The sequence below is a fragment of the Ctenopharyngodon idella genome, chromosome 5, assembly GCF_019924925.1.
Source record: "Ctenopharyngodon idella isolate HZGC_01 chromosome 5, HZGC01, whole genome shotgun sequence".
NCBI classification, from domain to species: Eukaryota; Metazoa; Chordata; class Actinopteri; order Cypriniformes; family Xenocyprididae; genus Ctenopharyngodon; species Ctenopharyngodon idella.
This window is the reverse complement of record NC_067224.1, coordinates 2,538,888-2,552,741: the sequence shown is the minus strand read 5'-3', so window position 1 is coordinate 2,552,741 and position 13,854 is coordinate 2,538,888. Positions and strand designations below refer to the sequence as shown.

Sequence of the window (13,854 nt, the reverse complement as noted above, 5' to 3'; positions counted from 1 at the left end):
TCTCTACGCGCCGAGGCGCCTCCTCACACGTGTTTCCAAGACGTCTCCGGTGTTTTCATTTCACGGAGCCACTGATTTCTTCGATTAAATAGCGTAGTTTCCTCAACAGTACAGCGCGTAGAGATCAGTGGTTTGTAGACGTAAACACAATAATGGCCCAAAGGAGGAAGAAGCTGATGAAGAGGAAGAAGAGCTCCGCGCACAGAGATCACGAGCTCCAGTCTGACGATGAAGAGTTTGAAGTGGCTGCAGGAATCAAAGATGACGATGACACAGTGAGTCCAAACAATCACGACAATGTCAAAGACTTGCTGTTTTATTGTATAATAAAATATATTATAAGCGATATCAGTTCATGTGTTATTAACAGGTCGCGTCCGTCATATTTGCCCCCACATTTTAAAAGTATGAATTATTTAAAGTATTTCAATTTTAATCCTGTCACCATGAGTTCAGATAGTAAACTGAAAAAAATTTTTTTTTATATATTTGCAGAAATATTCCTTGTAGTTTCACGAGCTGTGTGACAGATGCACGTTAATGCTCAATCCAGTTTCTTTTCCGAATTCATAATTATGTTTCAACATAAAGTGTATTAGTTTAGCTTTAGATATCACAGTGAAATATATTAACTCGTTAATCATCCAAGAATGCTTCTAAAATGTGCTTTACCACACTAGAAAGGCAGTTTAGTGGCATCAATAATAGTCATTGCATTTACTCACTGCGACTCTCTGATTGGTGGAATTTCTGCATAGCATCATGGGTAATGTAGTCTTTCCACATGGAATTCTGCTTTTAAACACGATTATTTTGAAAATAAGGGTTGACAGCTTCAACAAAAGCATATACCATTGATTAACAACCATGTTGCTCTCTGTCGGCCCGTCTTTAACGGTTTGTGAATTATTGTTAAATGAATTGGAGTTTTTACTTCCGGAACCAACTGTTGCGCTCTGTTGTGTTGTCGTTCAGCCCAACAGAAGACTTCTGCGTTTTCCCGCCTCATCCGAGTGTGTTTCTGACGTGGAGCCCGACACCAGAGAGCTTGTCAGAGCTCAGAACAAGAAGAAGAAGAAGTCTGGCGGCTTTCAGTCCATGGGTAAGACAACTATATCTCAAACACTGTTGTCAATAAATCAATCAATTAATCAGTCACAGGCTCTTGGTCACTCAGTAAATGTGGTTTGTTTTTGTGCAGGTCTCAGTTACCCTGTGTATAAAGGCATCATGAAGAAGGGCTATAAAGTTCCCACACCCATCCAGAGAAAGGTAATGTTCTGTGCTGTTGAATCATTTCACATCTCTGTGATTCTCAGAAGTCGTCATAGTTGTGTAAACTTCTATAGAGGTGAACGGGAACTACAGAAAATATAATTTGCTCCAATAGCAAAAGAAAAAAGAAATCCACAATAGCATTACAAAAGAGGGGAAAAATATGATTATGTTGGACAGAAGAGAGAAAGATGCCAAATTTGCTGTGATAACTAGTTTAACCCTCCTACTGTTTTGAAAAACTGTATCCTTTCATATTTCTGGTCAGTTTTGACCCAGTGGAATGTGAGCTTATAAAACAGTCCATAACTTAATGTTTTTCAACTAAAACCATATTGTATCTAATCAATCACTTCTCATTAATGAGTGTGCAATCATTTCAAAATTTTGAATGTTAGCATGTTTTACTATGTTATTACTACATTTACCCGCTTTTTTATTAATTAAAAAAATTGAGAAATTCTTTGAAAGAACTACAGCAAAACTACTGTGATGCAAGACATTTTTGTTTTTCAATATCCATGAGAAATGTTATTTGAATATTTAATTATATGAAATTTATAAGAACATATAAACTTACAATAACCAGTGAATGGAGTGCAACTAAATTTATAACACATGCTGCTCAGTTTATGAAACCTACATAGTCTTTTTCTAACAAAGCAAAATCAAAATAACATAAATATTACTCTGGAATGTTTTCAAACATATTTATTTTACTTGCTTAACTTTCACTTTGCTATAGGTCATTAGATAAAGGTGTTTTTTTGTTATGTAATTGACATCTTTTGTCTATTTTTAGTGTCTTTGTACGTGCATATTAAAATTTCCCAACAAAATTCAGGGTAACACTTAATTTAAAGGTGATGTAGTTACATGATACTACATGTGCTTACGATCAGTAAAGTAAGTTATGCATAATTACAAGTAACTAACCCTAAACCCTAACCGTAACTCTATAGTAAGTCCATGTAGTTAATTAATATTATTCAGTACTTATTTGAGTAAGTACAATGTAACTATGCCACCTTAAAATAAAGCGTAACCAAATTAAGTCCTAAAAGTGTGTGTGGGAGAATGGAAAGAGGCTAATGTATTTTACAACGTGGTTTTGAAATGAATCTAACTCATAGATGTAAAAAAAAAATTTTTTTAAATCAGCATAATTTAAACATAAATGTGTAAAGCCACAGTTCACCTCCGGGTCTGGAATCGGCACTTGACCTTGGAAGATATCAGCTATAGGGTGAGACTCCAGCGCTTGTTTTCTCTTCCTCACAGACTATCCCAATGATCTTGGATGGAAAGGATGTGGTGGCCATGGCGCGGACGGGCAGCGGGAAGACGGCGGCGTTCCTCGTGCCCATGTTCGAGAAGCTGAAGGCCCCGCAGGCGCAGACGGGAGCCCGGGCTCTGATCCTCACGCCCACCCGAGAGCTCGCCCTGCAGACCATGAAGTTCACCAAAGAGGTCTCGCGCTTCATCGCCGCTCTCTTTGCTGCTGTTCTCACTCATTCCTTCACTCACTCACAGTGTTTGTGTGTTTCAGCTGGGGAAGTTCACTGGGCTGAAAACGGCGCTCATTCTCGGTGGAGACAGGTGTGTTGAGTCTCGGTTGAACTTGTGTAAGTCTTGTGTTTCAGCATCAGTCGTGACTTTCTGTGTGTTTCTTTTCTGTTTGTCAGCATGGACGACCAGTTTGCTGCTCTTCATGAGAACCCCGACATGTAAGTTTGACGTTTCACTTTCACGAGTGTGTGTGTGTGTGTGTATGATGGTTGTGCCAATGTAAACGTAACGTTCTCCTGATGTCTGCAGCATCATCGGGACTCCCGGCCGTCTGATGCATGTCATCCAGGAGATGAACCTGAAGCTGCAGGCCGTGGAGTATGTGGTGTTTGATGAAGCCGACAGGTAAGTCCAGAGACGTTTCTTCATACGAGATTAAAGGTGCAGTGTGACAATTTTAGCAGCATCTACATTGAGGTTGCGAATTGCAACCAACAGCTCAGTCCACCGCTCACCCCTCCCTTTCAAAGCACATAGAGAAGCTACGGTGGCTGACACAGGACAAAGATCTTGTCTTCTGAGACAGCAGAGAGTAGCCAGTCAAGGCTACTGTAGAAACATGGCGGCGCAAAATGGCAGCTTCGATGTAAGGGGTCCCGCGGTGTATGTAAATAGAAAGCTCATTCTAAGGAAATAAAAACATGGTTCATTACATAACGTCTTTATACACCACTGAAAACATAGTTATGTATATTATATTGCATTTCTGTCAATAGATCCTCCTAAATATTACACACTGGACCTTTATGTTTGACATTTCTGGGAGAGTCATCGTTAATTTAATCCCTGTTTCAAGAGTAAAATATTTGTGTTCACTAGTGATTGATCGACATGGCTTTTTTTGATGGCTGACGCTTATAGCTTATAAAACAGGATGTGTGTGTGTATAATATATGATATTGAAATAATTTTTGCAATTTTTTTTTCCATTGTTGTTTTTAAAAATATATTTTTATTTTTATTTTAAAAAGTGAAGTTAAAAAATATTTTATTTTTAAATAATGAAACATGTAAAAAAAAAAAAATGTCCCGCATTTTCATGTCACTACCAAAACAGTGTATGTTTTAGTCCATTGGCTGAGACTGATTTTAACACACTTCTACATTTTTGATCAGGAAATATTCCTGTGTCCCTCCGTCTCAACGTTTTTTGGGTGTTATTCCATAAAGATCTTTTCTGTGTACAACTGTTCAGAACTGTGTTAGCTAACCATGTGCTGATTATCATCTTTGAGCTAGGCTCAAAAGTATCTAAAATTGTCAATACCGAAACAGTTATGACAGAAACACGTCATCATTGTTTTGGTAGTGACAAAAGGGAAAACATAATAATTTATTTGGGGAAATAAACACAATTTTAGTACAGTTATGCATATCATTAGTATTTTAATGTTTTAGTCGTGTTTTAGTATGTGAGTTAAAATTCTGTAATGTGATGTGTTCACTACTGAAAATGTACAGTCACGACTGAAACATTTTGTCAAAAATAAATGAATTATCAACTAAGATGTTATTCTAATGTTACGTTCAATGTATATTCAGACTAATGAATCCTTAACTTTAAATTCAATATGATAAACTTTATGCCTTTTACAAAGAAAGATTGGATTCAAAAAAAAAGTCTGACACACCGGCCAAACAGAAAAACTGCAGATGCTGTTAATTAAAAAATGCCAGATATTATCCTTATATATCGGTCAAACACTAGTGTTCAGCTGGATCTTCCCTCGTTACTCTAATGAGATGTTTCTGCTTCTCCAGACTGTTTGAAATGGGTTTTGCGGAGCAGCTTCAGGAAATCATCCGACGTCTTCCAGACGCTCGGCAGACGCTGCTGTTCTCTGCCACGCTGCCCAAACTGATCGTGGACTTCGCCAGAGCTGGTGATTGCAGTCTCTTCCTTTACTGAGATGTTAAGATGTTAATATATGCCATTATGTCCTGCATTAGGATATAATTAGAGCTGTAACACAATATTGTGTCACGAGATATCACAATACAAAAATGCCACAGTATGCATCATGTATAGTTCACCCATTTTAATTATTATTAATATATTAAAAATAAAATATATTATTTAATACAATACAATATTTAAAACTTTATAAATGTATGTACCGGGACAGTGTCCAACATAAATCTGTATTTTAAGCTAAGCAGAATCATATTTCTATTCTGGTGTCGCCATTGACCAAGTCCTTTCCTGATGTAATACAAAATTTAGCCTTATAATGGACGGTACATGTGTTGGGCTGTTCTGAGCGCTTCTCATAGATTGATCTTTGTATTTTCTGCGACAGGCCTCACAGAGCCGGTTCTCATTCGTCTGGATGTGGACACGAAACTCAGTGACCAGCTGAAGGTAAAGATTCACATTCTGTTGAAGTCGGCGTTTGACTTCACACGTCATGCTGAAATACGGGAAATGTAGACTGGGTCTTGATTTTATTCATGCGAACTGATTGGACGGATAAGAGGGGTTGATGACATCAGGGGAACAGTAAAGTTCTTATGAAAGATTATGAAAACATGCATTGATGAATCAGTCACTGTAAGAGCATTAACAAGTATTAAATGAGCAAAAGAGTCTCTTCTGCTCACCAAGGCTGCATTTATTTGATCAAAAATAGAGTAAAAACAGTGAAATATTATTACTACTTAAAAATAGCCGTTTTCAATGTGAATATATAGTAAACTGTAATTTATTCCTGTGATCAAAGCTGAATTTTCAGCATCATTACTCCAGTCTTCAGTGTCAAGTGATCCTTAAGAAATTATTCTAATATGCTGATTTGCTGCTCAAGAAACATGTCTGATTATTATCAATGTTTTAATCAATATGTTTGTGGAAACCGTGATACATTTTTTTTTTTTCATGATTCTTTAATGAATAGAAAGTTCTAAAGAACAGTATTTATTTGAAATAGAATCTTTTGTAACATTATAAATGTCTTTACTCTCGCTTTTGATCAATTTAATGCATCCTTTTTGTGGAATAAGTGTTAATTTCTTTCCATTAAACAATTTTAATAGCTTTCATGAGTTTTTTTCCCCCCCTTTTTCTCCACCAGCTCTCATTTTTCCACGTACGGTTGGACGATAAACCAGCGCTGCTTCTGCATCTGCTGAGAAACGTAGTGAAGCCGCAGGAACAGACGGTGGTGTTCGTAGCCACCAAACATCACGTGGAGTATCTTAAAGAGGTACGCAGCAAAATGCTCTAGAAGTCTGGGAAAAACGCTTAATGGTGGAAGCAGTGTTGTGCTTTCATTCAGGAGCAGCAGTCGTAATGATTCGGTCAAAAACGGCAATAAAACCTGTAATTTGAATGTTCACTGCTGCACATTTGAGGCCATCCACTAGTTCATCATCAGCTGTGTTTCCATCCACCTATTTTTATGCAAATTTCTGTATATCACATAAAAAAACCCCCGCTAAGATGCACGTAAGTTTTAAAAATGTTCATAAAATCATATGTGCTCAATTGAGGTGTATCATTTTTAATCTGATAAGAAGACATGCGCATAAACTACGATGGAAACACATTCACTGAATAAATCCCTCTGAACCTCAGGCAGCTTTGCCTCAGCAGAGGCTATGATTGGATAACTCGACTAACCAGTGGACCAATCGCATCACAGCATCTCAAATGTTGGTTTGGTGGTTCTGAAACGCCTGAGTCCAAGTCTGTCATGAGAATGATTTGGTTTAATTCCCTTCAGAAGCGTCTTGCATGATTGTGTTCTAAACACCAGTATCCGAACGCAAGAGATGACGCTCTGAGACGCAACTCGTTTATGATAGCCTGATTGCAGGCTACATTTACATTTTTATTATACATTTTGCACCAATTTCCCAGGAAGTGCCGATTCTGTTCTCTCGGTTTTGATGTGTCTCTGTGTCGTGTTGTTGCAGCTCTTGACGGTGGAGGGCATTGAGGTTGCGTACATCTACAGCGCTCTGGACCAGACGGCCCGCAAGATCAACATTGGCCGCTTCGTTCACCGCAAGGCCATGGTGCTGTTGGTCACTGACGTGGCCGCCCGCGGCATCGACATCCCGCTCTTAGACAACGTCATCAACTTCAACTTCCCGTCGAAGGCCAAACTCTTTCTGCACAGAGTCGGTGTGTGACGGAGCAGATGCTGACTCTCTCCAGCTGTCTGAGGTTGACCTTTAACCCTGATCTCTGTGTTTCAGGTCGTGTGGCTCGCGCCGGCAGAGGCGGCACAGCGTTTAGTCTGGTGTGTTCGGATGAAGTGCCTTTCCTCTATGATCTTCATCTGTTCTTGGGTCGACCCATACAGGTCGCCGTCCCCGAACACACTCAAGGTACGGCAAACGCAACCGACGTACGGAAAGTAAATTCTTCTGGTGCTTCTTTGTGCCTCTGCTTCTGACGAAACGGGTGAAGTCAACTGCATGAAATGTCTCTGTCTCTCTGTGATGGTCTTCAGATGCGGATGGCGTGTTCGGCCGTGTTCCTCAGAGCATTCTGGATGATGAAGAGTCACAGCTGCAGACGGCTCACGAGAACTCGCTGGATCTCCAGAGTCTCCGCCACGTCTCAGAGAATGCCTACAAGCACTACCTGAAGTCTCGACCCAGCCCCTCTCCCGAGTCTGTCAAACGTGTGAAGAACACCGACCTGTCCTTGATGGCCGTCCACCCTCTGCTGGGTGAGTGTGGCTGCTTGTGTCCCGCTGTAAACGTACGGGACGTCCTGCTGAACGTGTGCTATGTGTCGCGCAGGTGCTGGACTGGAGCGGATGGAGCTGGACCGGCTGCTGATGGTCGACTGCATCAAGGGCTACAAGGCAAAAGCTGTATGTCATTACTTTATACAGATTACGTCAGTATCATGCAACATCACATGTTTCTCTCTGAAGTCATTATTTACTCCGCTCGTGTTGTTCAAAACCAACATCACTTTTTTTCTTCAGCAGAATGTCTGAGCTCCAAAAATGACAAAAAACACCCTAAAAATTAGTGTGATTTAGGCTGTGTGATTAATCGAGTTTTATTTTCAACCTCAGTTTTGGCTTCCAACGATTCTTGTTCTATTGTATTGTTCTTTTGTTTGTAATTAATTTCTTTGCTCTTATTAGGCGTAGCGCTGAAACACTATTGTAATTGTTAAAATTTCCAAGGATCAGCATTCTCCTCTAAAAGTGATCAGGCAGACCAAACTGCAAGTCGTAGAGACTTGAAACTTTGAGGGCTGGTAGTACTCACACCGTCTATAACGTCACCAAGGCTCGCCCCAATCAGCCTGACGTGGGCGCTACAGTGGTCAAAAGTACAAAATGGCTAATGCTTGTCTCAAGACGGACAAAATGCCTCGGATTTGTTTGTTGTTCTTGGCGAAAATTTCGGGTATTTTGAATTTTTTGAGAAACCTTCTTTTGCAAAGTAGTCCTAGGTCTTTGGCCCGATCGGAACCAAACCAGTGCAGCGAGATTCTCTGGAGTCTGATTGTCAATAGTTATCAAAAAAAAGTTGAAATTTTATTTCATGGTCCCTAAGGACCGCCAAAACGTTTGAAGTGGGTGGAGCCATTTTACTAAAATGGCTGTAACTCATGAGTGGAAGATATTTTCACCAAACTCGGCACACCTATGTAAGAGCTCATTATGTGGTTGCGTGAAAAAGGACGTGGAGACTGGCCACTTCGTGACTCTATAACAGCAAAAAAATCATGAAAATAGCTATAACTACTTCACTATTAGTCTGACTGACTTGAAAATTGGCATGCAGTGTCTTTGTCCGAGGTGCCATGATAAGGCAAGGCTAATGGAGGCCTATCGGAACGAAATTCGCTGGGCCTGTTTGACTAGAGGCCTGTGAGAAATTTGAAAGAAATTGGCCACAGGGGGGACGCCTTTGTGTTTTTCATGTTCCGTAAAGGATTGTGTATCAGCGCATTTTCGCACACACCCACAACATTCATACCACATGGTGGAACTTCTCATTCTGAGCAACTTTGCCTCTAGGACCGCTGCTATCCAACGAATCTTTCATTAAATATTGGAGATTATTTCAAAAAACAACTTTGGCGAACTAGTCCTAGGTTTTTGGCTCAACCTCGGTAACTGTTAAAAAGCTTTAAAAACTATATATTTCCTGTGATAAATTGCCTGTATTTGGTCTTTTCCATCTATGATCGAGATGGTTACATGCTTGATAATTAAAACATAATACCTTTTCATGCATGTGCTTAAAGGCCTTAAAGCGCTTGAACCCGGATGATTGCTGCTCTCATTTATATTTGTATTCCTATTGTCTTCAACAATTGTTTTAAATTGCAAGTATGCATGATAGTGCTTTGTTGTCATGAAAATAATGTCGCAATACAAGAAGGCTTAATTATTTTTTCCCTTCTGATTTTGTGGTGAAACATGACCTAAATGATTCTTTGTGTGCGTAAATTGAGCTGTACTTAATTGGAAAGCCATTTAGGGATATATACTGTCAAGCTCCAAAAATGACAAAAAACACAGTAAAAGTGTCATATAACTCATGAGAATGTTACAAGTCTTCTGAAATTTGCAGATTAAGCCAATATTCACTGTTATTTTCCGTCTCAAATTTCATTTTAGTGCTTGTGTTTTTCTAACTAGCTCCATCTTGATTAGTCAAGAGAACCAGTGAGTTTTTGCAACACAAGTTCAAGTGAGGTTTGAGAGCAGATGTGGATGATCCTTAGCAAAACATAGTGTATGACTTCAGAAGACTTGCACATGGATTCTGTCATGGTTCTCTGGCACTTGGCTGTATAAATCACCATCCGCTTTCCTCGTGGTTCGCAGAAGACGGTTCTGACTACCAGTTCAGATGTTTATAGGATGAGCTGCACGTTCTTGTTTCCTCAGACTATTTTTGAAATCAACTCCAACAACAAAACAAACGCCAGCGAGGTGATGCGAGCCAAGCGATCCCGGGACACTCACTTGGTCCACAAGTATTCGAAAGCGCGAGCAGATCTGATGGTCAAGCCTGCCGCACCCGTCGTAACCAGGACCGAACCGCAGCACAACGAGGACGAAGACGAGATTCAGGTGAGTGTCGAGAGCGTTTACTGCAGGATGCTTTCATGTGCTTCTAAATATTTGATTCTTAACAGCTAAACACTTTATTTTATGCTCTTCAGACTGTGTTCTCAGAGGTGGTTGGAGGGAAAAAACAAAAGCAAGATAATGACACGGACAGATTGAAGAGCAAAAAGAAAAGCCTATCCGGCAAAGATGAAGAGTTTTACATCCCGTATAGACCCAAAGACTTTGATTCGGAGCGAGGGTACGGCCGCACCTGCACCCATGTATTATTATTATTATTTCACATGTTCAATGAGGAAATTGGTAAAAGTGACCGTGTCATTTGTGGGTTTGTTCAGGCTGAGTCTCGGGGCCGAAGGCGGCTCTTTCGAGCAGCAGGCCTCCTCTGCGGTTCTGGACCTGATGGGAGACGAGAACAACTCTTTAAACCAGCACAAGAGCCTGATGAAATGGTGAGCAGCGCTGGATTTTAAACACGTGACACTGTCCACACGTGTTCTGCAAGACTCCCCTTTCTATTAAAGATATTCTATATTTGTATTTTATAATTGAGTTTTTGCCATGAAAATATCCTCAGATGCTGACATGGCATTAAATTAGGGATGCACCAATATGAAAATTTTGGCCGATACCGATTAATTCTTTATATTTGAAAGCCGATAACTCATATATTTTTCCATTTTGAAGTGAATCCAATCATATTTCAAGCAATTTAAAACCATCATGGTGAACAGTGCGCATCTGAAGTGTCTCAGCTGAAGCAAATAATCCATGATTTATCAGCTTTATTATATCGGCCAAATTTTCTTATTGGGCCGATAATGATAACATTAAAAATGAACATATATCGGCTGATATAGTGGCTGATATATCGTGCATCCCTACATTAAATAAAATGATACTATACTGTCAACACATCTGCTTATCATGATGTTACACATGTTCTCCGCAGGGATCGCAAGAGGAAACGTTTCGTCCGTGACACGGGCAAAGAGGGCATGAACAAGAAAATCAAGACAGAAAGTGGACAGGTGGTCACCGGCAAAAAGAAGAAAAAGAGCTTGTATCCTTCTTGAAAAGAGTCATTGTTTCAAAGCAGCTTTACAGGAATCCGTGATGTTAATGTTTATAATATCTTATTTTAGCAGTTTAGATCTGGGCGATGGGATGGTTTATATTTGGAGACGATATAAACAATCAAGCAGTTGAGATTTATGTAGTATATATGGCTTTATGTGAGAGTACTGCAAGTGTGCAGATGAATATATATTGGATATAGTAAAAGTTAGTCAATCTTTTTGGGCTGATATTGAGGATTAGAAAATCTGTAAGGGTTTTCAGTTTGTTCAAAAGTTGATTGAAAGTCATGCCATATAAAGAGTTTCTGCAGTGGCATTGGTAACAAACGTTTTTTTTTTTTTTTTTTTTTGCGTGCGTCACAACCAAATATGTCTGTCTGAATGCAAGAATTGACCAAAAACATTGCAGAATTTATCAATGGCCCCTTACTGCACATTCAAAGTCAATGTTATAGAGAGCAGCTCCATCATTGATGAATGGGAGAAAAGTGTCTCTGTATAAAATGAGGGACTGACGTCGGTTCAAATATAGAGTAAGTTATTAGTTGTGATGAAACTCGAGTAGCATCAGATCCTCTCTTCCATTATTGTTCCATTATTCCATTTACATCCGAGTAAAACGGATTATCGAAAAAAGAAAAAATGTAGGGTGGGGCTTGGTTCCATGCATCAGTTGTTGAGATGTGGGCGTCGCTCTATGCGTATGCAGATGAGCATGATCCTGCAGGGGCGGAGTTTAAGGGGCTGTTCACACAGAATGCGTTTTACCATTCCACTGCACCACTTTTCCATTGTTTTTCTCTATAAACGCATCCTAGACGGACTGAAGTTGCGCTCGCATCTCGTGCATGACATGGCGTTCTAAAAACGTGGTGCTCTAGTTGAAAGTTAAACTTTTAAAAACACATTTCTAGAGCTTTTGTTTTTGTCCCACTGACCTGTTTCTCCTGTTTTTAACAGCAAAGACATGTTCTGTGTGAAGTTGCCTTAAAGGGATGGTTTACCCAAAAAAAAAAAACAACAACTGTTTGGTTACTGACATTCTTCAAAATATCATCTTTTGAAAATTTGAATATCGCTACAAATTCTTGCACCAAACATTAATCTTGACGTGAACAGGCCTTAAGACCAGAAACATGAATTAAGAAAGTAAATGGAGTCATTGTTGATTCCATGTGGATTTGTAAAGGTCTGAAGTTGATAATTGCTTGTCAGTTGGATTTCTTGACTTTGGTCCAGTTATGAAGAATGGAAAAAGAAGTATAAGATTGATGACAGAGCGTCAGACTCGGATGGAGAAACTGGAGGAGCGCTCAGAGGGAGGAACTTCGCTGGTAAGATTGTGGTGTAAAATCATCCAGTCCTGCTGATGCACTTTCCACTCTGTGACTTCGTTCCGCTGCTTAAATGATGCATCCGCTCTCTTTATGAGTATTTGTGTGTTTTTGTTACGGTTTCTTCAGGTCGTAGAGGAAGAGGCGGAGCTCAGTCCCAGCCGGCCCAGCAGCGGAGTGGCTCGCAAGTGCGATCGGAGCTGAAGAACCGCGATCAGATCCTCAAGCAGCGCAAGCGGAAAGCCAAACAGCAGTTTCTGCAGAGCGGCGGCATGAAGAAGCTTCGCGCCAAAGGAAAACAGCGGCTGCATGAAGTGATGAGATCTGGCTTTGGTCGTGGCGGCTACAAGAAAGGAAAGATGAGGAAGAAACTTTGAGGAATCGATACGAACAATCCCGCTTCCTCTGTTTTCTGGTGCCCGAAAACAGGATGGACAACATTATATACACAAGACGTCTGTGTGCATGCGTCTAGAAAATGAGTGAAGAGAATTGAACTCTTTTACTGAAACTGCTGTTTCATGCACATGTCATCTCTTTATCTGCATTAAAAGGGATGTTTCGGGTTCAACTGAAGCTCTATCAGCAGCAGTTGTGGCAGAATGTCCATTACTGCAGAAAATAATTTCCCCTGTAGTTTCTTAATTTGTTTGTTGTTTAATAATTGCAAAAACCATCAAAGTTACAGTAAAGACACTTAAAATGCACAAATTTCAATGTCATGAACACGTGACTCCAGGAAAGCCTGTAACTTTCACATTAGCTCTGTGTGACAGGTTCTCAAAACCTCTTAAAGAAAGAAACCCTTTACTGATTAATTTGTTTATAATTATGTAAACAGGGTTTTCTTAGCTTAAGTCATCATGAAAGGGAAGTTACGCTGGTCTTTTCTTCTCTATTGTGACATATATCCGAGTGAAACGGCTTCTGGAACAAGAACAAATTTAGGGTGGGGCTTAATTTTGTCCGGGAGGGGAATTGATTGGATGGTTGTGGTTTGCTATTGGTGGATCTCATGTGAGTGACAGGTTGCCCCGCCCTCATCATCAGAGAAGAGGTGTAGCTGCAAGAGGGAGGTGAAGTTACTGTTTCAAGATTACGAGGAAAATGAATTTAAAACAATAATGGTGTGCACCGACAAATCATTTATAATACACTGCAATATTCTATTAAAAAAAATAAGAATGTTTCATTTTGATTTCATGGTGACTTTACAAGCATTCAATTCAAAGGGCAGATCTTTTATTTATTTTAATTTTCAACTTTGCAGTTATAACTTATAAATGTTGCCTCATGTAGCTCTGAGGCTCCAGTGTTATTATTTAATGTTTGTCAGTGAGACACATATCACAAAAAGAAGCATCTAATCAAACAAAATTGCTTATTAAAATTAAACATTACAACAGAAAGTATGCTCAAGTTAGGGCTTTAAAATGGGACTATATTATAGCCTGTTCATTAAATGGACAATTAATTAATAATAAAATATTTATATAAATACAAATGGCTTAATACACACCCACACACATATATGAATGAATC

The 13,854-nt window shown here is 39.6% G+C and overlaps 1 protein-coding gene across 1 annotated transcript; it reads left to right on the top strand.

The window, feature by feature from the left end:
* The first annotated feature begins 12 nt into the window (after positions 1-12).
* On the top strand, positions 13-13,504 carry ddx54 (DEAD (Asp-Glu-Ala-Asp) box polypeptide 54). Its single transcript, XM_051895147.1, has 20 exons — positions 13-275; positions 976-1,102; positions 1,202-1,272; positions 2,557-2,745; positions 2,825-2,874; positions 2,961-3,002; positions 3,094-3,189; positions 4,606-4,727; positions 5,145-5,206; positions 5,916-6,047; positions 6,760-6,970; positions 7,045-7,176; positions 7,302-7,523; positions 7,597-7,670; positions 9,717-9,902; positions 9,995-10,140; positions 10,238-10,351; positions 10,852-10,962; positions 12,218-12,312; positions 12,442-13,504. Exons 1-20 carry the CDS (start codon positions 153-155, stop codon positions 12,687-12,689), a joined length of 2,553 nt encoding a protein of 850 aa, XP_051751107.1. The 5' UTR covers positions 13-152; the 3' UTR covers positions 12,690-13,504.
* Positions 13,505-13,854: the final 350 nt, after the last annotated feature.

What these genes read in the sequence shown, in the direction of transcription:
- ddx54 (XM_051895147.1), top strand. Translation starts at nt 153, where the DNA reads ATGGCCCAAAGGAGGAAGAAGCTGATGAAGAGGAAGAAGAGCTCCGCG. An exon ending in AGGGCTACAAGGCAAAAGCT is followed by an intron (nt 7,671 to 9,716) that starts GTATGTCATTAC and finishes TTGTTTCCTCAG; the next exon opens with ACTATTTTTGAAATCAACTC. An exon ending in GACTTTGATTCGGAGCGAGG is followed by an intron (nt 10,141 to 10,237) that starts GTACGGCCGCAC and finishes GGGTTTGTTCAG; the next exon opens with GCTGAGTCTCGGGGCCGAAG.